This window comes from Radiomyces spectabilis (genome assembly GCF_025331425.1).
Source record: "Radiomyces spectabilis strain NRRL 2753 chromosome Unknown BYT42scaffold_2, whole genome shotgun sequence".
Classification (NCBI taxonomy): Eukaryota; Fungi; Mucoromycota; class Mucoromycetes; order Mucorales; family Radiomycetaceae; genus Radiomyces; species Radiomyces spectabilis.
The window spans coordinates 1,704,031-1,724,216 of NW_026251927.1; the positions used below are offsets into that span (position 1 = coordinate 1,704,031).

At 44.2% G+C, this 20,186-nt stretch overlaps 8 protein-coding genes across 8 annotated transcripts; 4 read left to right on the forward strand and 4 right to left on the reverse strand.

Moving 5' to 3' along the window:
* The first annotated feature begins 106 nt into the window (after nucleotides 1-106).
* BYT42DRAFT_556717 (uncharacterized protein) lies at nucleotides 107-1,331 on the forward strand. The gene has a single exon (XM_051566812.1). The coding sequence runs from the start codon at nucleotides 282-284 to the stop codon at nucleotides 1,107-1,109; it is 828 nt and encodes a 275-aa protein (XP_051427332.1). The 5' UTR covers nucleotides 107-281; the 3' UTR covers nucleotides 1,110-1,331.
* BYT42DRAFT_556718 (uncharacterized protein) lies at nucleotides 1,332-6,306 on the forward strand. Its single transcript, XM_051566813.1, has 13 exons — nucleotides 1,332-1,585; nucleotides 1,690-1,938; nucleotides 2,057-2,706; nucleotides 2,844-3,044; nucleotides 3,119-3,226; nucleotides 3,374-3,558; nucleotides 3,664-3,747; nucleotides 3,869-3,938; nucleotides 4,016-4,999; nucleotides 5,070-5,520; nucleotides 5,577-5,788; nucleotides 5,849-6,005; nucleotides 6,063-6,306. The coding sequence occupies exons 1-13, from the start codon at nucleotides 1,486-1,488 to the stop codon at nucleotides 6,194-6,196; spliced, it is 3,585 nt and encodes a 1,194-aa protein (XP_051427333.1). The 5' UTR covers nucleotides 1,332-1,485; the 3' UTR covers nucleotides 6,197-6,306.
* A 507-nt stretch (nucleotides 6,307-6,813) lies between these two features.
* BYT42DRAFT_556720 (uncharacterized protein) lies at nucleotides 6,814-8,084 on the forward strand. Its single transcript, XM_051566814.1, has 5 exons — nucleotides 6,814-6,990; nucleotides 7,059-7,129; nucleotides 7,206-7,235; nucleotides 7,319-7,375; nucleotides 7,461-8,084. The coding sequence occupies exons 1-5, from the start codon at nucleotides 6,903-6,905 to the stop codon at nucleotides 7,818-7,820; spliced, it is 606 nt and encodes a 201-aa protein (XP_051427334.1). The 5' UTR covers nucleotides 6,814-6,902; the 3' UTR covers nucleotides 7,821-8,084.
* A 737-nt stretch (nucleotides 8,085-8,821) lies between these two features.
* On the reverse strand, nucleotides 8,822-9,409 carry BYT42DRAFT_489787 (uncharacterized protein; the record flags this gene model as incomplete). The annotated part of the gene is made up of 3 exons (XM_051563957.1): nucleotides 8,822-9,031; nucleotides 9,099-9,247; nucleotides 9,307-9,409. Coding segments are annotated over 3 exons (462 nt in total), but the record flags the coding sequence as incomplete, so codon positions are not given.
* A 735-nt stretch (nucleotides 9,410-10,144) lies between these two features.
* On the reverse strand, nucleotides 10,145-11,199 carry BYT42DRAFT_192869 (uncharacterized protein). The gene is made up of 6 exons (XM_051562470.1): nucleotides 11,116-11,199; nucleotides 10,910-11,052; nucleotides 10,760-10,804; nucleotides 10,505-10,698; nucleotides 10,360-10,446; nucleotides 10,145-10,255 (listed from the first exon to the last, which is right to left on the reverse strand). Exons 2-6 carry the CDS (start codon nucleotides 10,953-10,955, stop codon nucleotides 10,199-10,201), a joined length of 429 nt encoding a protein of 142 aa, XP_051427336.1. The 5' UTR covers nucleotides 10,956-11,052; nucleotides 11,116-11,199; the 3' UTR covers nucleotides 10,145-10,198.
* A 4,138-nt stretch (nucleotides 11,200-15,337) lies between these two features.
* BYT42DRAFT_490602 (uncharacterized protein) lies at nucleotides 15,338-16,090 on the reverse strand (the record flags this gene model as incomplete). Its single annotated transcript, XM_051564012.1, has 3 exons — nucleotides 15,338-15,547; nucleotides 15,615-15,760; nucleotides 15,820-16,090. 3 exons carry the CDS (start codon nucleotides 16,088-16,090, stop codon nucleotides 15,338-15,340), a joined length of 627 nt encoding a protein of 208 aa, XP_051427337.1.
* Nucleotides 16,091-16,171: 81 nt separating this feature from the next.
* Nucleotides 16,172-17,009, reverse strand: BYT42DRAFT_192942 (uncharacterized protein). Its single transcript, XM_051562471.1, has 4 exons — nucleotides 16,687-17,009; nucleotides 16,470-16,629; nucleotides 16,304-16,405; nucleotides 16,172-16,247 (listed from the first exon to the last, which is right to left on the reverse strand). The coding sequence occupies exons 1-3, from the start codon at nucleotides 16,890-16,892 to the stop codon at nucleotides 16,310-16,312; spliced, it is 462 nt and encodes a 153-aa protein (XP_051427338.1). The 5' UTR covers nucleotides 16,893-17,009; the 3' UTR covers nucleotides 16,172-16,247; nucleotides 16,304-16,309.
* A 1,716-nt stretch (nucleotides 17,010-18,725) lies between these two features.
* BYT42DRAFT_542955 (uncharacterized protein) lies at nucleotides 18,726-19,547 on the forward strand (the record flags this gene model as incomplete). The annotated part of the gene is given in 4 exon segments (XM_051565644.1): nucleotides 18,726-18,773; nucleotides 18,874-19,202; nucleotides 19,270-19,451; nucleotides 19,465-19,547. 4 exon segments carry the CDS (start codon nucleotides 18,726-18,728, stop codon nucleotides 19,545-19,547), a joined length of 642 nt encoding a protein of 213 aa, XP_051427339.1.
* Between the last annotated feature and the right edge of the window lie 639 nt (nucleotides 19,548-20,186).

Consider the following 20,186-nt stretch of genomic DNA (forward strand, 5'->3'; position numbering starts at 1 on the left):
CGTTCGAGTTCGATGACGCGCATTCTGGTCCCCGCCCGTTCATCATTCGTACAAAACACACATCACCACAGGTACCCATCAGATGAAAATCTAAAAAAAGAAAGTAAAAAAAAAAAAAAATAGGCGTAAAATGACAAACATCTAAGGTTGTGCCCAACAGTTCGGTTCCTACTTCTTTTTTTGTGTGTTTTTTCTATCCCGGAAGGGATCACATTTTTTTCCCTTTTTTCCCCTTTATTTTATCGCTCAATCTCTATTTTTTTTACGATTGAAACCGAGTCATGGAAAATGCCAATTGTATTGTTATTTTCGATAATACGGCGTTGGCCAAAGTGGTTTATGCATCCGAAGGCATCACTGACGCATTAGGATATACTGTAGATGAAGTGGTTGGCATGGATGGATATCAACTTGCCATGGTGAGCGACATGGAGAGAATTTACCGAGTGCACGTCCCTTGTGTGATGGATGAAACTATGGCGACTGTCATATTCTACCGAATGCGCCATAAAAACGGGCAACCTGTTCACGTACATTCGACGGTGCACTACTGCTTCGATTTGTTGGTGGTGGTGGTGTTTGTGGAGACGCCTGGGAAGACTTCGACGCGATCAAAGATTCACACCAGTTCGGCCGATGATGTGTACACCATTAACAGCAACCGTAGCATCAGCCGGAGTGTCAGTCTTGTAGGGACATGGCGATCGTCGGAAACCCAGATCCGTCCATTGTTGCGCTCGTCGGCCCGTTGGGTGGATAACCAAGTCGCGCACAAGCAAGAACCTCGATTTTGCCTCATTTTGAATCGGTATTCGGACCAGCTGCCCATCATATTCGTTTCGCATCTCGCCGAAAGCTTGATATATACCAGTAACAGTGACCTCGTTGGACGATCGCTGTTCAGCTTCGTGGCACCGGAAGACCTAGATATCGTTCGTATGCAGATCGGTATTGCCAAAAGCAGTGATATGGTGGTGCGACTGCGGTTTCACTGGATTGTCGATCACACTAACCAGACATCACTTCCCGTGGAAACCGTCATCTCATGTTGCGATGACGGCATTGTCATGGTGGCACGAATGGCGTGTGTCCTTGCCGAAGCATCTTGATGGCCTCCTCCGCTCGCTACCCCAACCTTCTTTACCGGAACACCAGAGTCACAGGACAACCCAAGTGGGTCCACCAGTCACGATCCGATCTGCATGGCATGGAATCATTTTATCATTTTTTTTTTCAAAGTTTGCTTCCATCCCAATAATATTACAAATATGCATTTGTTTTTTTTATTTTTATTTTTTTCCCTTTCCTTCTATCCTTTCTCTTCTCTTGGGAGGTTTTTTTTATATATACATACTTTTTTATTTTTTTTCCGTCCATTGCTTATATCCTCTTTGTTCTTGATCGTTTGTGAAGACGTTTTATATTTTGTTAATATACCTGTTTTCTTTTATTTTCTTTTTTATTTCCTTCAATTGCACCGATTGAATGTCTAAACCACCTTTATATGAATTAAATCATCATGTTGTCGACATGGCGTCGACCAATGACGGCAAATTATCCATTGAACAGCAGATTGAAGTGCATGGTATTTGATGAATTCCATTTTCAACCGATCATATCTTCTCATTTTACGTCTTGTTTTTTTTCGGTATTGACTTTTTTTTTTTCCTGGACACTCGGAATCCTCAGTGCACGATCTATTTGATGTCAATGATAACAAGTCGATTTCACTGGAAGAAGTACTGGAAGGATTACGTTACGTGATGGATTTCCGAATCAAAGGCGGAAATCAGCCTCATCTGGATTATCATCTCATGAAACGATTATGTGAAGGCCTCCTGTTGAATACAGGTCATACCGAAGGTCATATTCTACGCAAACGGACCACACCTGGAGCTGATATGGCCTTCTTTCTCTTCGGCGATTTCCTTGAGGAAGGTGAGCCCGCGACGAGTTTTCTTCTTTTTTTTTTTCATGCACTCCTGCCGCCCATGACAGGCGAAAAAGAAGAGACACAGCCCCCCCTAATGATCTTATTTGGTGTATTTTTTTTTAGCCGTTGAATTTCGCTCCGTTGTCGGCGATCAAGATGCATTCGATTTACGAAGTCAGTTAAAAATCCATTATCGTTGTCGACCTTCGTCGTCCAGCAAACAGAAACGAGGCGCGATTGCCATGGTGCAGTTGTTAACGACTTACTTCCCCCAATTCAGCGACTGGCGGGATCTCGTTAAGGAGAACGAACAAAGCGACATGGAAACTTTATTGGCGTCTCCGTTGGCGGCGGAAATCGCCAAAGAGAAGAATAAGATGCCTCGTCCTGGCAGTGCGCCCAACCTTATGCTGCCACCCCCTCAAGCCTTGTACTTTGACCGGCCCGTCGAAAAACTGCTGAGAATGTTCCCTCTCACCGATCCTGATCGTGGCCTTGACGAAGATCATATACCCGCTTTACGCCAGCAGTATGGCTGTAACAAATTACCCGATCCACCTCGTCCCAGCGCGCTTCGCATGCTTTGGAGTCAGATCACCGATATGATGGTGCTCATTCTGCTGGCGGCGGCCATCATCGAAGCCAGCGAAAGAGATTTCAATAGCATGATCGTTCTCCTCATCGTCATTGTCCTCAATACCATTATAGGCTTTAGTCAGGAATGGAAAGCCAGTAAAACACTCAATGCTCTCATGAACCTGTCTGTACCACAGGTGAGTGATTACTTTTTGTCAATAATCATGCTACTTTCTTTATTTCTTTTTATTTCTCGTTTTGTGGATTCGTCCGCTTGTCTATTGTGTGTGCATGTTTGTTTATTTATTTCTGTTGGCTGCCAACTTTTCATTAGGCTAGGGTGATCCGTGATGGCAAACAGCAAATGATTGATTCGGAGCTTCTAGTGCCTGGTGACCTGGTGGTACTTGAGGAGGGTGATGCTATTCCCGCCGATCTACGACTCATTGAAGTCGCTCAATTAGCCGTCGTCGAAGGCATTCTAACAGGAGAAAGTGTGCCAGTGCAAAAATCCAAAGATGCTATTAAAGCCAAAGTAAGGTTTTTTTTTTCAGTCGCGCCAATGATCGACTGATTGCAGATGTATTCAATCTGTTTCTCACTGAATAGATGCGCCGCATCCCCTTGGGAGACTGCAAAGGCAATGGTTTCATGTCCACCACCGTGGCGCGTGGCCGTGCGAAAGGCATCGTGGTCCGCATAGGAGAACAAACCGAGGTAAGACCAAGTCAGACAAGAAAAGATGGAAAGATCATTTTTCGTGTTCCTGCACCATGTCTCTTTACACTTTCTTGTTACGGCAACCCCCCCCTTTTTTTTTTTACCCCGAAGAGAAGTAAGCTTAATTTGGCAATTTTTATTCAGATTGGAAAAATCAGTGCCGCCATTCAAGCAGGTTCCAAACGTAAATCCAAGACCCCGATTCAACGCAAACTAGCTCGTTTGGGAATCTACCTTGTCATCCTCGCCGTTGTACTTTGTGCTCTCGTTGTCATTATCGGTGTAGCATGGAAACGAGACATCAAAGAAATGGTGAACATTGGTCTCAGGTAAACCCAAAAAAAAGTCATGTTTATTGCTCTTATGTTTATGCATCATGATACCGACAACATGAACAATACTTGAGATATTAAAAATGCCTGATATTTACATAGTTTGGCCGTCTCGGTGATTCCCGAAGGTTTGGTTGCAGTGACCACCGTCACCATGGCTTTAGGTGTCCGTCGTATGGCCGCCAAGTAAGACAACAACTAAAAAAATCACACACAGAAACCAACAGTTGTCACTATTGCGGTTGAAACTGTTGTCCCAATCTGGAAACTCACGCATGCATATGAAATTTTTTTATCGTCATGTTAGAGAGTGCATCGTGCGTACCTTGCCGGCGGTGGAATCCTTGGGTAGTGTTACCGTCATCTGCTCAGATAAGGTAAGTCCCTCTGACAAAACATAAGAATTTTGCGGTGTATCATCAAAGGTATTCACTTGCAAGTCATATTTCGATAGACTGGTACATTGACCGAAGGCAAAATGGCTACCACGGAGCTCTGGACAGCTGATAATACACTTTACCAATTCACCGAACCGACGTCCATGGATCCAAAGGAGGGTGATATTGTCGAACACCCGGCTGAATTGCGACGTCGCATGATCCACCTTCGCCGCACCACCTCGACTGATCCTTCGTCCAAAGATAGTGAAAAACTGAGCGAAGCCCATGCACCGCCGAGTCAGCAGCGTGTTGACTATGCCTCACTGCGCCCCAAACCAATTGAGAAACACATGCCATCGTCGTACTCGAGTCACTTGCTCCATTCACTGATGATCGCAGGATTATGTAATAATGCGTCGGTCGAATGGGATGCCGAATCAGGCAGTTACAAACAAGTCGGGGACCCTACCGAAGTGGCCTTGGTCGTCGCTGCGCAGAAAGCGGGGCTCAGTCGTACCTACTGGGCCGAGCGCGGTTTCCAAAAGATTCACGAGAATGCCTTTGACAGTGACCGAAAACTCATGAGTGCCACCTTTCGCAAGCCATCGAACGAACTGCTGCTTCTCTGCAAAGGTGCGCCCGAAGAACTACTGGAAAAATGTACCCATTACCTTGGCGAGTCGGCTCTGTCTTCACCTACGGAATCTAAGCCGGAAACCATTGAGCTTTCCGAGAATTTCGCCGCCCAAGTGTCGGATGAAAGCTCGCGCATGGCTTCGCAAGGTCTTCGCGTGCTTGGTCTAGCGTTCAAAGAGATCAAAGAACCTGTGCCTACCGACGAAACCGATTCGGCCAAACAAGCCGCGTTTACAGAATCTGACTTGGTGTTTGTAGGACTTATTGGTCTTATTGATCCGCCAAAAAAAGGTGTACAGGAAGCCGTCGCCAAGTGTCAACAAGCCGGTATCCGTGTTATGATGATTACAGGCGACCACGTCCAGACGGCAACCGCCATTGCCACTCAGCTAGGTATTTTCCAGAAAGATGTTCCCGGCATGGTAAGTGAATAGACGTTCCGGTTGCAATACATACAGAGACATCATTGTTTAATCGAACCGCATCTGTTAGAATCGGGCCATCTTGGGCCGAGAGCTGCAATTGCTGTCAGATGACGCGATCCAAGAACTGGATCCATTTCCCAACGTGTTTGCTCGTGTGAGTCCTGACAACAAGCTCAGCATTGTGAGAGCGCTTCAGCAACGTGGCGAATTAGTAGCCATGACAGGCGATGGAGTCAATGATGCCCCCGCTATCAAAAGTGCCGACGTCGGTGTGGCCATGGGTCAAGCCGGCACCGAGATTACCAAGCAAGCCGCCGATTTGATTCTGGTCAATGATAATTTTACCACGATCGTGGCCGCCATTGAAGAGGGGCGCCATGTATTTGATAATATCCTCAAGTTTATTGTATACCTGCTCAGCTGCAACGGTGCCGAAATCTTTCTGATGCTTATCTGTGCCGTCGCCAATTTCGATACACCACTCACGGTCATGATGATTTTATGGGCCAACATTATCGGTATGTGAAGGTTCACATCAGCGTTTTGACCGACTCACTCACTCTCTTTTTTACAGCTGATATTCCTCCTGCCATGGCGCTCGGTGTCGAGCCTCCCGAGCGAGCCATCATGAAACGACATCCGCGCAATCCCAAGATGGGCGTACTTACCCGAGTGACCTGGACCGTCATCTTTTTGCAATCCATGGTGATTGCCGTGAATACCATTGCAGCCTATTTAATTGCCTTGCATGTCTTGAATTACAGCCTCGAGATGGCTCGTTCTACGGTAAACAAATTATCTGTTATGCTAAAGTTGGCCACTGGTTACTGACCATGGATTGATTAGGCCTTTGCAACGATCACCACCCAGCAATTATTGCATTCTTTTAATTCCCGTAGTGTTCATCAATCTCTATTCAAGACGGGCATCTTGGCGAACCGATGGATGATTGGTGCCTTCTTTCTCTCATTTGGGTTCATGATTTTGGGAATTTACGCACCAGGTACGTAGGAGAATCGCGCCAAGTGTTCAGGGTCTGACCCATCGTGTTTATGCATAGGAATCTCCACGTGGTTGGAGCTCACCCATCTTTCTTGGCCGTCTTGGTTGATGATCTTGGTCGCTTGTATTATTTTATTTGTATTTGTGGAAGTAGAAAAACTCATCATCAGAAAGATGAAGGCGTTGGCATAGCGATCAATGAATTTCATCTGACAGAGGGACTAAAAGATGAAGAGCAAGAAAAGACTACAGAAACCCATATCATTGTAGATATTTATGTATGATTGTACGCTTATTCCCCCTTGTTTTTTTTTTTTTTTTGATTCAAACTTTATGGTTCGAAATACAAACGATTCGGTTATAGCTGCCTTGCACAGAAATAGAATAGGAAAAATCAATGCGTCACTATCCCATACCACCCTCGATATTGTTTCTATTATTTTATTTGCGAGGAGCGGTTGGACTTGATTTCGGACTCAGGAGACAAACCATTTCCGAAGTTTTTCATTAGAAGGCAAAAAACAACCGTTGTCTCCTTTGATCATGCAATGACGGTCAATCGTTTTGCGGGAGATGGTTGATCCACGGTACGAAAGAGGAAAAAACAAATTGTCAAACGTATTCAAGGACAGAATTTGGACGTTTTTGGACATATTCTGCGTGAATTCATTTCCAAGGTGATACTTGTGATACCTTGGTGATTTCTCCATCCAACAATTGCCCTGTTTGAGAGGACCAGCACGAGTGTTTGATTTATCTGCTTGTATTGCCTTAAATACTACAAGATTTTCTTGTTCACAGATATCATTCTCAATTGTTCTTTATCCATTCCTACTTCAATCCTTTTTCTTTTCTTTTACTGTTTCCCTTGTCCACTCATTTTTTAGCCTTGTCACACATGAAGATCGCTGTATTATCCGCTTTATCCGTCTTGATTCTCCAAGTGGCCGCCAAACCTGCTCCCGGCTGTTTACAAAACTACACAGGTACATGTTGCCCTCAGCCTACCTTGTCGTACCAGGTGCTCATTTTTTCTCGTTGAATCCATGCACAGTGACGGCCAACGATTCCTGCGACTCGGTGGCAGCTCAATTCAAATTACCAATTGATGACTTTTACAAGATGGTATAATGGATAGTTATTTGACGTGATTTTTTTTAATGACGGCTGACCATCTCAATCGTGTCCGTATCACCATTAGAATCCCGGTTTGCATCACGCCGGTAACCACGTGAGTTTCCTCAATATGATGAAAAAGACTGACCATCGATGTTAATATGATTTCATGTTTTCTTTTTCTTTTGAAAAAAATAGATCTGTGATAATTTGGATGACGGCAAGCCTTATTGTGTTTGCATGGAGAAACCATGTGTAAGTCTAGTTGAATTTTTCTCCCTTTTTTTTCCCCCAGGTATTTGGATGCATGACTCAGGTTTTTTCTGGGGGCAATTCATAGGTCTCTTTGGAAGAAGCCAACGCTAATAAACCACCGGCTCCCGCCACGAATGGTTCGACGTCCGCCCCAGGCATCGCCAACAGTGCGGCTGGCAACTCGTCGGCCAGTACCAATATTGGCAGCACCGGATCGCCGGTTGCTGGCGCCGTTTCCAGTTCGCCTGCTGTCAGCTCCGTTTCCCCCTCTGGAGCTGTGACCGGATCCTCCTCCAATACCGGGTCATCCACACCCGCCAACAAGGAAAATTCCTCGGCATCGAAACCTTCTCCTTCAACCGCCAATTCCGCCGCCGATCATTTATCGGTTTCCATCGCCGCCATGGCAGCTGGTGCTATCTTTGCTGCTGCTGTCATGCTTTAAATAATCAGTCACATCAACAATGGCTTGGTCAGTAAAAATCTCCACAGTAACGTAATCTATTATTCGTTCCTCAAAAAAAAAATCACCCCCCATAAAGACCCTGTAAAAAACAGAAAAGAAATGAAAATACCCGTCTTATCAGCGTATCTACAAACATGCAACTGAACAGTATACATATGTCTAAAACTGTCACGTACGGCAAAAGCTATTCACCAATCGTGGGTACAAGTACAGTGTCCTGGCAAAATTCAAAGTAATACCGATAAAATTTATTGACTTACTGTAGTCTGATATCATCATCTTTCAACTCATTCTTCTCGGGAAATGAGGAGGCGCCAATAAGATACATTGCAAGGATACAAAAGAACTTGACTTTGTTCCTTTATTGGTGGGAGTGGGTGGATGTCCTCGTATTTCTTTGGCCTTGTAGAATATCTGCGTAATTAGGATGGAGAATGCGCTGAAACTGACGATTTCGTTCATCAAAAGAGAGGCCATCTTCTCGAGGATGAGCTTTTTATTTTTCAATGAAATGTATAATACGATACGAGTTAAAAAAAAGCCAGTTTACTGTGCCATCCATTACAGATAGCGCCGTTTTTGATATCGAGAAAAAATGAAACCGCACTGTGAGCGACCTCACATGGTGTGTATCCGTTCCTGAGAAAAGTACACGACTTTTCTCAAAGCCGAGCAAGAGATCACCTTCACTTGAAGTCCGCCGGGTGTCTTGGAAAGCTTACCGACATGCTTGCTGTCATTGCTGGATACAATGATGAACGGTCTGACTTCATTTGCCAAGCACGAGCACCTGGGAACCAAGTCGTTTCAGTGTATAGCTGATCAAGAGAGGCGAGAAACAGTAGCATACAGTTCGGTCGATAAAGTCAACTGTAAGAACGGTGATAATCAGTAAAGAGATGAAGGTACTCAACAAATCATTTGAGCGTTTAGGAAAGCCGACGAGTGACAAGCAACATAAATGCATACATACGAGGGGATTAATGCTTAGGGATATAGAACGGGTTCTTCGGGCCATCATCGGCGATGTCAGATGTGCGTTTGTTTTCATTGAGGCGTACAATCACCGGTTGGATGTGTTGCAGCAAGGATGGTCGGCTCCTCTGAGTGTCAAATTTGATTTCCTTTATGACTTCATCATGTTCTTCTGCAAGCGTGGACAGCACGTCCACGGTGTCCACCAAAGAAACCTGGTGTTTCTGCGAGTCAGTTGCTTTGTCTCAAATCACTGACGTTAGAAACAGAAGAACCACATACCGCCAATGTATTCGTAAAATTAATAAGCGGGACAATTGCTGTCTCCTTTTGCTCAAAATCTGCGACAATATCGACTTTGTTTTGTTCCTTGTTTATCTCATATAAGCCAGGTGCAGGAGTAAACATTGTCCAGTGGCGAATGGTACGATCTACGAAGTTCTTAAAATGTTACCCAGACATATACGAGGCCAATCTGAATCTTACTTACTGTGTGTATGGTTGAAGTGTACTTTGAAATTGTTGAATCTCGCAAATTCAGCATATTGATAATGGGCAGCAATGGTGCGAAGCATCGCCAATAAACCAACGATGAAACTTCCGACAGCAGTAACTCAAGTCCATTGTCTCGTAACTGGATCTTTCCGTCGGCGTTGTACTTCAGGCGTCCGTCCACGATTCTTTGTGAACGCAGTTGCTTGGTCATTGCTGTCAGTTCTATTTCGCCCGGGAAAAATAGGACTTTGTGTCCTTGTTGCTCCAGATATCTATTGCACGCTTGTAAAAGAGGATCGACAACATAAAAGCGTAAGCAAGTTTCAGAAGCAGACAGTGTCTCCCCTGCGCCTTCATAGAGATTCAAACTATATAAAATGTGGTTAATGTCGTCTGCCAAAACCTAAATTTTATGACACCTACAAAATCTCAAGAACTTTGTTTTTGCATTAAAGTTGTCGCGCGGCTTCGAAAAGTTTGAACTGCATTTGAAAATATTTCGCCGTCCGCCTGTCGCCATAGCAAAATGAGTGCTTTATTCTGAAAAAAACATCGGCAACCTGTGTCCACTTACCGCATCTACCGCTTCGGATAAGGATGTGTGAAAATAAGGATCGACGGGCTGTAAGGGTAATAGTGGCAACTTCGCTGTTCAGCTTTGCTAATTGGATACATAGGTCGTCGATGGAACTGTTTACCGCACCAGATTATGTCATGGCATTCCGGGCTAAAATTATAAACAATTTGGTACAAAACCATCGGACAATGCAAAAGGCTTAGGTTACCTTAGTGGTGAAAGAACAATAGATTCTTGCAAGCTCTTGAAAAGCTTTTTCCATGCGCACTAAATGTCATCGTCACCGTCTTCTTCATCATCACCCTCGTCGTCACCGTCGAGATGATGCCCCCTTGATGGGCCGCCCGTACATTGTCGTTTCAAGCGCCTAACTTTCGACTTCATTAGCCATTCTCTTCTATATTGGGCCTCGCAATCGGTACTAAGCGCATGATGGAAATAAGCATATTGTTATTGTTTGTGTGTCTTTACCTTTTGTGCTGCACATTGAACAGTGCTGGATGCGATAAAACGCGACGACTTCCAGAAATCCGAAATAAGGTCCTTGGATTTTCTTGTCTGTTAAGGCACCGTTACTAAGGCAGCTTTCTTATTTTGAGTCTGCACTTCTTTTTACCTTCATGGAGATCTCTATTTGCCTCAAGGTCGAATCTGAAGCTGTTCCCGGGACAACATGATTACGAATCAATTCGAGATCATCATAAAGCGCCTTATTCCCGCTGCGACTGGGAATTGTCGGGTTTTTTTGCACTAATTGAGTTAGATAGGCAATCGCGTTCCATTCGCAAGGCGCTTCCGACTCGAAGAATTCTGCAACGAAGAATTGACCTAAGCACGTAATTCTGCATAAACACTGATAAAACATAGTTACCTGGAAGTACAAGTGATTCACGTATTGCACTGGTGTAGGTATTTGCTAAATATGGCGGTTTGCCGTTGGGCGTAGTAACGATGTGAAATAAGTACCAAAAGGCAACCAGAGCTGTGCAACAAATCCGATTGTTTGCTAGGTTTGCCATACCTGAAAGATGATTTCGACGTCCGCTCTTTAACCAGACATTGTTCATATTCAGCCTGCGCTATAAAAAACCCGGTGTCGGTTGGCAATCCCAATTTTTAAGGACATTTACACGCATCCCATTGACGTCTTTCCGTTTGTACAACCTACATTATTACAACACTATCAGTCTCTCGCAAAGATACGTATAACAATGGGAGGGAACCCACATTGATTGCGCTTTTAAAATATTTCATGAAGCAACGCATATGACGATGGCAGAACGGGCCTAATTGTTTGATGAGCGCTAGTCATACTGGTAGGAACCGCCGGCTGATTTTAGGAATTGCAGATGGTGCTTTGGTTGATTCCTTGTTGCGTTATATTGTGTAACGGCTTGACGCTGGAAGATAGATGACCGGAGAGTGATGGGTATCAATCCTTGTGGCGCTTGTGCCACCAGATGCAATAGTTGTAAAGGACTATGAATATTGAATGGGTTGGCTGTGCCCTATTTATCGGAACCTAGAAGATTTTAGGGAAGCTGATAACCTTTTTGAATTGGGAACTTGTCCATTACTTGTTTTCATCGCTAGAGCATTCGCTCGGAAACAAATATCTCGCTCGTTACTTCCTACTAACAAGCATTTAGTCCATTCTGAACATATTTTAGTAAATTTGTATAGTACCAATAATCATTTTCGACGAGACGTGGCGAAGAAAAAAAAAAAAAAAAGGATGAAGGGGAGGATGACGACTTTTCATGCGAGATATTGAAATCACAATCACTGCGGCCTTTCAATAGTAAATCATGTGGATCATTCACGATTCACCATGCAACGGCAAAACCTCGACATATAACAGTATCGAAAATGCTGCAAACTCGACGGCTTCTGTAATTAGAACGAGGCAAAACAAATGCTCTTACGATCCCGGTCACAAATGCATTTGCATGAAACTTATGTAGGGGATTACTGACGACACTATCAAAGTCGAAAATAGGATTGCAGTTATTATAGTTCCACGCGGGTTTCTCAATCCAAACCTGCTATCCACGTAAGAATTATGCATAAGTCTCTTAAAAGTACATTTCAAGCTGTCAAGAATGATTTTTCCTGTACTGTATTGTATTGCCGAATCTTATATGCTATTTCTACTCTTGTACATTGGGTTTCCCTTCTTCCATCTGTCGGTCCATTGACTAACGGTTCCTCACCGGAAATAGCACGGAAATGTGGGTTTAGTCTTCAATCATGCGTACGTATTGGCCACGTAGTAGGTCACCTGTGGTTTAAGAAAATGAGATATGGTGACGCAAAACGTCATCGTATGACATGCAGAACTCCAGCGACTGGCAGTCCCAGATACTGTACTTGCGAATTCAGAATAGTAATTTCCATCAAAATTATATTAGTATATTCAAACGTATTAGCAGACGACTACGAAGTTCTGGAATAAGTAACGAGTAAAAGGAACAGAAAGAAAGAAGCAGCAAGAAAAAGGAAAAGGCTGCTTTATCATTGGAAAGCAGCAGAAGAACAATTTGTATGGCCAGGTATTAAAGGGACTTTGCTCGCTCGTATTGACGAAGGACGGATTGCCCAATCAATAATCAGCAATTATTGTTCCTTCCTGAATGGAAGTAGGGTCCACACAAACCCATAACTGTCTCTACAAGTTTTCTTTACGTGCCATTAAACTTCTTCGGCAGGTAATCACTTACATCTGCAGCTGTATAATATTTTTACACCGGGTGGCATTGTTGGCAATGCACTTATATTTTTAACCTAAATGGCTGATGGTTTCCTAGAAACCTTCTTCAGGTTTCGCATACTTGCGTCAAACGATTGAACTCATGGACCCATCAATGCACATATAGCGACCAGGTGCCAAAGCAGCAACTATGCGGTCATTGAAGGCATTGAGAACGGAACAAAAATACAAATTTGTTTATAATGAATCTTGAGCGACATGTATCTCTTGATATAAATGTTCTATCTCAGCAGACAATTGCTTTTCCACTCATATGACTTCCGGGTCAATGAAATTTGCATAAAATCATAGTTAAGAAACAGCGTCATGCAGGTAAGAGATTCGTTGAAGTCAAGTTCGGTCCAACGCTGCTTAGGGGACGCGGGCATGTCGATTTACTGCACTATTCTGAACTTGGCGATGAACGAAGACCGAAACACAAATTTTAGGAGGAGAGTGGGCAAACTGAAGTCGCATATGCTCTGAAGCTGAGTGACTAAAATAATTTGTGTGATAACTAGCTTCTTTGAGAGATAAAGATGGAATAAAAGATCAAGGTAAAATAATGTTAGAGAGCTCTTGAACAATGTTCATAATCTATCTATTTAGCAGGTTTCGGTCAAAACAAACATTGGTTTTGAGGCGCATGGTGATGTGAATAAACTGTACAACTAATGGATGTCGGAATTTGATTGGACCAGATTTTCTCGCGTCATAACAGAACGCCGTCATCCCCCGACTTGGCCTTGCGGTCTGCGCAATTTTCCGTCTTTTTCTTTCTTTACAACAACTTTCGCCAGCTCCATTGCGTGTGAATGGTCTTTGAAGATATGTTGAAGGTAATCGTGCAAGAAACCACAAAATCTAGGCACATGAACCCTGCCATACGTTGGAGAAATTCGCCGGCTGCCTTGATGACTAGTTAATAGTTATCTCCAGCTGGGAGTGGGAGCCGCACTAGATTTTTGTGGGGAGGTTGGCACGGTTGAACCCTGCCATACGTCGGAGAAATTCGCTGGCTGCTTAGATAACTAGTTATAGTTGTCTCCAGCTGGGAGTGGGAAGTTGCCATCCTCTTCTTGCACGTTCAGAATTCATCGAATTGGGTTAACGTGCAGTTGACTGACTTCCTTTTTTTTTTTTTTTTTTTTTTTTCTTTTTTGGTCGGTAGAGGTTTGCACTGTTGGCATGGCGCCCATGGCACCACAGCTTTTCCTATCTGGGCCTTGTATTGTACTGTTATCCCTTGTCGCCGAGCAACTACCTTTTGAATGGAAAAAAGGAACTGTGGTAGGTATAACTTATATGCACGTCGAATTTGACCGGACGAAATTTTCTCACGTCATCTGAAGAATTGCGCTTCTTTCCGTTTTGTTCACGACAACTTTCGCCAGCTCCATTGCGTGTGAATGGTCTTTGAAGATACGTTGAAGGTAATCGTGCAAGAAACCACAAAATCTAGGCACATGAACCCTGCCATACGTTGGAGAAATTCGCCGGCTGCCTTGATGACTAGTTAATAGTTATCTCCAGCTGGGAGTGGGAGCCGCACTAGATTTTTGTGGGGAGGTTGGCACGGTTGAACCCTGCCATACGTCGGAGAAATTCGCTGGCTGCTTAGATAACTAGTTATAGTTGTCTCCAGCTGGGAGTGGGAAGTTGCCATCCTCTTCTTGCACGTTCAGAATTCATCGAATTGGGTTAACGTGCAGTTGACTGACTTCCTTTTTTTTTTTTTTTTTTTTTTTTCTTTTTTGGTCGGTAGAGGTTTGCACTGTTGGCATGGCGCCCATGGCACCACAGCTTTTCCTATCTGGGCCTTGTATTGTACTGTTATCCCTTGTCGCCGAGCAACTACCTTTTGAATGGAAAAAAGGAACTGTGGTAGGTATAACTTATATGCACGTCGAATTTGACCGGACGAAATTTTCTCACGTCATCTGAAGAATTGCGCTTCTTTCCGTTTTGTTCACGACAACTTTCGCCAGCTCCATTGCGTGTGAATGGTCTTTGAAGATACGTTGAAGGTAATCGTGCAAGAAACCACAAAATCTAGGCACATGAACCCTGCCATACGTTGGAGAAATTCGCCGGCTGCCTTGATGACTAGTTAATAGTTATCTCCAGCTGGGAGTGGGAGCCGCACTAGATTTTTGTGGGGAGGTTGGCACGGTTGAACCCTGCCATACGTCGGAGAAATTCGCTGGCTGCTTAGATAACTAGTTATAGTTGTCTCCAGCTGGGAGTGGGAAGTTGCCATCCTCTTCTTGCACGTTCAGAATTCATCGAATTGGGTTAACGTGCAGTTGACTGACTTCCTTTTTTTTTTTTTTTTTTTTCTTTTTTAGTCGATAGAGGTTTGCACTGTTGTTATGGCGCCCATGGCACCACAGCTTTTCCTATCTGGGCCTTTTTATTTTGTATGTACTTGTTATCCCTTGTCGCCGGGCAACTACTTTTTAATGCAAAACATGTGTATGCTTCATTAGAGTGTCACATGTGGATGGACGTAATTGAAATTATTGACATAAAATCGAGGATGCAGACGCTGGCAAATAAAAGGACAGGAAGATGATGGTGTCGGTGTTTCTGATGAATGGAATGAAATGAAGTGAAATGGTCTAAAAAGACAAAACCATTTGAGTGTTTAAGAAAGCCGACGAGTGACAAGCAACATAAATGCATACATACGGGGGGGGATTAATGGTTAGGGATATAGACCGGGCTCTTCGGGCCATCATCGGCGATGTCAGTTGTGTGTTTGCTCTCATTGAGGCGTACAATCACCGGTCGGATGTGTTGCAACAAGGATGGTCGTCTCCTCTGAGTTTCAAATCTGGTGTCCTTCATGACTTCACCATGTTCTTCTGCAAGCGTGGACAGCACGTCCACGGTGTCCACCAAAGAAACCTGGTGTTTCTGCGAGCCAGTTGCTTTATCTCAAATCACTGACGTTAGAAACAGAAGAACCACATACCGCCAATGTATTCGTAAAATTAATGAGTGGGACAATTGCTGTCTCCTTTTGCTCAAAATCTGCGACAATATCGACTTTTTGTTCCTTGTTCATCACATATAAGCCAGGTTCAGGAGTAAACATTGTCCAGTGGCGAATGGCACGATCTACGAAGTTGTTAAAATGTTATCCAGACATATACGAGGCCAATCTGAATTTTACTTACTGTGTGTATGGATAAAATGAACTTTGAACTTGCTGAACGTCGCAAATTCAGCATATTGATGATGAGCAGCAATAGTACGAAGCATCGCCAATAAACCAAACATGGCCTTGTAATGATCGAAGCTGGTTTTGCCTTTGTCATTGATGCCATATGACGACGAGACTTCTGACAGCAGTAACTCAAGTCCATTGCCACGTAACTGGATCTTTCCGTCGGCGTTGTACTTCAGGCGTCCGTCCACGATTCCTTGTGAACGCAGTTGTTTCGTCATTGCTGTCAGTTCTATTTCGCCCGGGAAAAATAGGACTTTATGTCCTTGTTGCTCCAGATATCTATTGCACGCTTGTAACAGAGGATCGACAACATAAAAGCGTAAGCAATTTTCAGAAGCGGACAATGTCTCCCCTGCGCCTTCATAGAGATTCAGACTATATAAAATGTGGTTAAATGTCGTCTGCCAAAACCTTAATTTTATGACACCTACAAAATCTCAAGAACTTTTGCTGATGAGTGTTTGCTTTTGCATTAAAGCTGTCCCGCGGCTTCGAAAAATTTGAACTGCATTTGAAAATGTTTCGCCGTCCGCCTGTCACCATAGCAAAATGAGTGCCTTATTCTGAAAAAAACATCGGCAACCTGTGTCCACTTACCGCATCTACTACTTGGGATAATGATGTGTGAAAACAAGGATCGACGGGCTGTAAAGTGATAGTGGCAAGTTCGTTGTTCAGCTGAGAATAGAGCTGAATTGGATACATAGGTCGTCGATGGACCTGTCTACCACACCAGATTATGTCATGGCATTCCGGGCTAAGATAATAAGCAATTTGGTACAAAACCATTGGCAACGCAAAAGGGTTAGGTTACCTCAATGGCGGAAGAGCAATAGATTCTTTCAAATTCTTGAAAAGCTTTTTCCAGGCGCACCAAATGCCATCGTTACCGTCTTCTTCATCATCACCCTCACCGTCACCCTCGTCGTCACCGTCAAGATGGTACCCCCTGGACGGGCCGCCCGGACATTGTCGTTTCACGCGCCTGCTTTCGACTTCGTCCGCCACCTCTTCTGCCATATAGCCTCGCAGCCGATGCTAAGCGCATGATGGAAATTAGCATATTGTTATTGTTTGTTAAGTGACTTTACCTTTTGCGCTGCATATTGAACGGTGCTGGATGCGATAAAACGCGACTTCCCTATCAAAATTGTGTGCCCCTGCGTACCCGATCAGCCAATATAAGAACATTTTGAATAAAGACATCCCGATCGATCGATCTCTCACGTATAATCCTTTCCAAAAGTCACTATGGGAATTTGAAAAAAAAAATTATTTCTCAAAGAAAAGCGGAAAATGCAGTGATATATTTGATGGACAGTGTGATTAACAAGCCGTACATCCATGTATGATGTCGCCTGCTACTGGGATGTCATACTCTTGCATTGAGTGACGTTCGTCAGACAAAGTCTAACGCGATAACGGCGTATCAACTCTATGATGCCCCGCATTTCTAACCCCCGGAATTTTCAAGGAATTATAACTTCCCGTTCCAGCTGCCCAATGTGACAATTGACTTGCCGCTAACAAAACAGGAGGTTTTAAATCAAAGAAGCAATGAAAGCAATTAAACCTTTTGTGACGCCGAATATGAATTCAGCTACGAACAAGAACACACTTTATCAGTACTACCGCTATTCCTCAGTTTACCAGTACTTTTGCCAACGGTTGGACGGACAGAATAAAGGAGAAGCATCAAACATCGCTGCTTCTCTTACGTGGCCCGATCATTCAAAGCAATATCGACCTAAGATCATAACGTTGTGGGCTAAGCAGTCCTTGGAAAATGGGTTTCTCACCCCTCATCGTCAGGGTTGTCACAGTAAGAGACAGTCCTTTCTCGACGACTCAGATGTCAAGATGAAAATTTTGACGATGATCCAAAAACGAAACCAGAACAACGACAACGCTCAATCCCAACGATCAAACAATATATTGATGAAGAAATCATGCCTTCTGTTCTTGGGGTGACTGGATCCATCAGCTTGACGACAATTGGACGATACCTGCTTGACTGGGGATACGCGTACAAGAAAAACAAACGCGACATATATTTCGATGGCCATGAACGCGAAGATGATGTGGCCTACAGAAACGAATGGTCGAGACGCATGGTCACATACGTGCAACGTAGGATTTCTTTGCCGGTGATGAAGAGGACGAGGTTCTGGCACCAGTTCTGCCAGATGGGGTCAAGAAAATTGTGTTGGTAACCCATGATGAAAGCACTTTCTACGCGAACGATGGGAAGACGGACATGTGGCTTGCGTCTGGCAAAACTGTCATTCGAAAGAAAGGACCAGGGATGTCGATCATGGTGAGCGAGTTCCAGTGCCCTTGCCATGGAACGATGAAGACCGGAGATGGACTAAGAAGGTACTTCAAGGCTGGCACTGCTAGAGACGGATGGTGGACGCCTTACCCATATGGTTGAGCAATCGAAGGAAGATGCTATTCCACTGTTTGAAGCTCTTCATCCGGGATGCATCCGACAGTCATCCCGTTCCCGCGATCAAAATCCGCTTTGCAGGAAGTGGTAGAAGATACAGGGCACGTTTTCGAGCTGTATCTTAAACTCCACTGCGAGTGTAACTGGATAGAGCGTTACCGGTGAGCAGCCAAGAGGGAAGCACGGCTCCGTTGTGATTATTCTTTCAAGTCTTTGAAAGCCCATATTCCAATCTCCTGGATAAAGCCGCGGATCAACCGCATATACATCGATACGTCCGAAAATGCACGGATTTTATTGAAGCGTATAGCAACCATGACAACGGCCAAGAAATTCATGCTGACTTGAAGAAATTTGTTACAAGGAGACCGAAAGGGAGATGAAATGCCAACAAGAAGACTGCCATGCGTGCACACCATTCTGCTCTGGATGCCTTATCCGAAGCTCGTAAAGTAAAGTATACGTTGATAAAGGTATGCCGTTATGTCGTTATGACGTTTTCATTTTCTTTTTTTTTCAATTGACCGTAACTTGTGTATCTGGTGAATGTAGGCGATCGACAAGAGCACACAAAAGGCCCCAAAGAAAAAAGATCCTCCACCTGCGCCGCCGCCTTCGATTCCCGTAGGAATATCAAGAGTAGAGGAGGACCCCCGATATGTCACTCTAAATTTGGATCTGGATCATGTAATACTGACCGGTACCAATTACGGTATGGTGACCCTGGCGACGACTGTTGCGCATTCAGTTGAGCAGTTAAAAGCAATCAAGAATGGCGACTGGGTCAAGCTACCTGCACCTACCACAATCACGGCAAAGGACCTACACTGGGGAACAGGCCAGTGCCACTTCTCCAAGAAAACTTTGGAAATCGAAAGAAGGTATGCCAATCAAGAGAATGTAACTGAAGAACAACCATGTAAATACTTATTTTCTGGGGTGGTTTAGAACACTGCTGCCGGGAAAGAGGCCACAGCTGCTGGAGCCGTTCTCGCCAACAACAGTCTTTGCCTGGCGAAGAATGTCACAGATTTCCTGGGACGGTACGCCCAAGCCCGGGCCCAAGGCTTCAGTCTGCAAAAACTTTACGGCCAAATTTGGATCCACAGGCACCGGCGATGGGCCTTGTGGTATGATAACCAGATGTGGAGACTCCTGGTCACCAAGGAGAACCGGCATTACAAACCGATGACCCTCATCAGGGCCATCGGACACGCTGGCACTGAGGTCGGCACAAGAATCACATGTCATTTAAAATATGGTGGCAAAGCATCGAAGATTTTTCGCGCAACAAGGTATTGTGCTTATTACAAACGAGGCACACACATCGCTGCTGTGCCCGCTTTGCCGTTGTCGAATTGTGCATCCACGGAAAATCACAGGCGGTAAAGCGGTCAGCAAGAATGGAACAAGTTGCTGTGTCAACACGCCAATACGAGTCATATCAGCAGTGTAAAACTCTTTCGGACGGGATGTATTGACTTGTACAAACCTTGGGCAGAAAAGGCCGGCGCTTCCATCTATCAGGATAGTTGCAGGCTATAAAGACGGCGCATTTTTCCAACCCATTTTTTTTCTTTCTTCATCGCACATCTACTTTTATTTTGCCAAATGAAACCAATTGAATACACACATGCGCTCTCCATCGCAAACACATCCTGTATTCTATCACTTTTTTCTATTCTTTACTCGCGTGACGATCTGAATATGTATACACAAAAGATTATCACAATTGTCAGCGATCCAACCGTGTATATTATGTTGTAGCTGTGCACCAAAAATCTCTTTTTTTTTTGACGACAACAATGAAACTTAGGTAATGTATTTGTGCTCAAGTGTTTTCCTTACTTTTTGAATGTTATGCC

Excerpts from the sequence above, each read along its gene's own strand:
- BYT42DRAFT_556717 (XM_051566812.1), top strand. The coding sequence starts at position 282 with ATGGAAAATGCCAATTGTATTGTTATTTTCGATAATACGGCGTTGGCC.
- BYT42DRAFT_556718 (XM_051566813.1), top strand. The coding sequence starts at position 1,486 with ATGTCTAAACCACCTTTATATGAATTAAATCATCATGTTGTCGACATG. Across the intron at positions 3,939-4,015 it reads CCGTCATCTGCTCAGATAAG|ACTGGTACATTGACCGAAGG; the intron begins GTAAGTCCCTCT and ends ATATTTCGATAG. Across the intron at positions 5,789-5,848 it reads TCGAGATGGCTCGTTCTACG|GCCTTTGCAACGATCACCAC; the intron begins GTAAACAAATTA and ends TGGATTGATTAG.
- BYT42DRAFT_556720 (XM_051566814.1), top strand. The coding sequence starts at position 6,903 with ATGAAGATCGCTGTATTATCCGCTTTATCCGTCTTGATTCTCCAAGTG. Across the intron at positions 7,130-7,205 it reads TTGATGACTTTTACAAGATG|AATCCCGGTTTGCATCACGC; the intron begins GTATAATGGATA and ends TATCACCATTAG. Across the intron at positions 7,376-7,460 it reads TTTGCATGGAGAAACCATGT|GTCTCTTTGGAAGAAGCCAA; the intron begins GTAAGTCTAGTT and ends GGCAATTCATAG.
- BYT42DRAFT_192869 (XM_051562470.1), bottom strand. The coding sequence starts at position 10,955 with ATGAACAATGTCTGGTTAAAGAGCGGACGTCGAAATCATCTTTCAG. Across the intron at positions 10,699-10,759 it reads TGAATCACTTGTACTTCCAG|AATTCTTCGAGTCGGAAGCG; the intron begins GTAACTATGTTT and ends TCTTCGTTGCAG. Across the intron at positions 10,447-10,504 it reads AAATAGAGATCTCCATGAAG|ACAAGAAAATCCAAGGACCT; the intron begins GTAAAAAGAAGT and ends GTGCCTTAACAG.
- BYT42DRAFT_192942 (XM_051562471.1), bottom strand. The coding sequence starts at position 16,892 with ATGGCAGAAGAGGTGGCGGACGAAGTCGAAAGCAGGCGCGTGAAACGA. Across the intron at positions 16,630-16,686 it reads ATTGCTCTTCCGCCATTGAG|CCCGGAATGCCATGACATAA; the intron begins GTAACCTAACCC and ends TTATTATCTTAG. Across the intron at positions 16,406-16,469 it reads TATCCCAAGTAGTAGATGCG|GCGGACGGCGAAACATTTTC; the intron begins GTAAGTGGACAC and ends CTATGGTGACAG.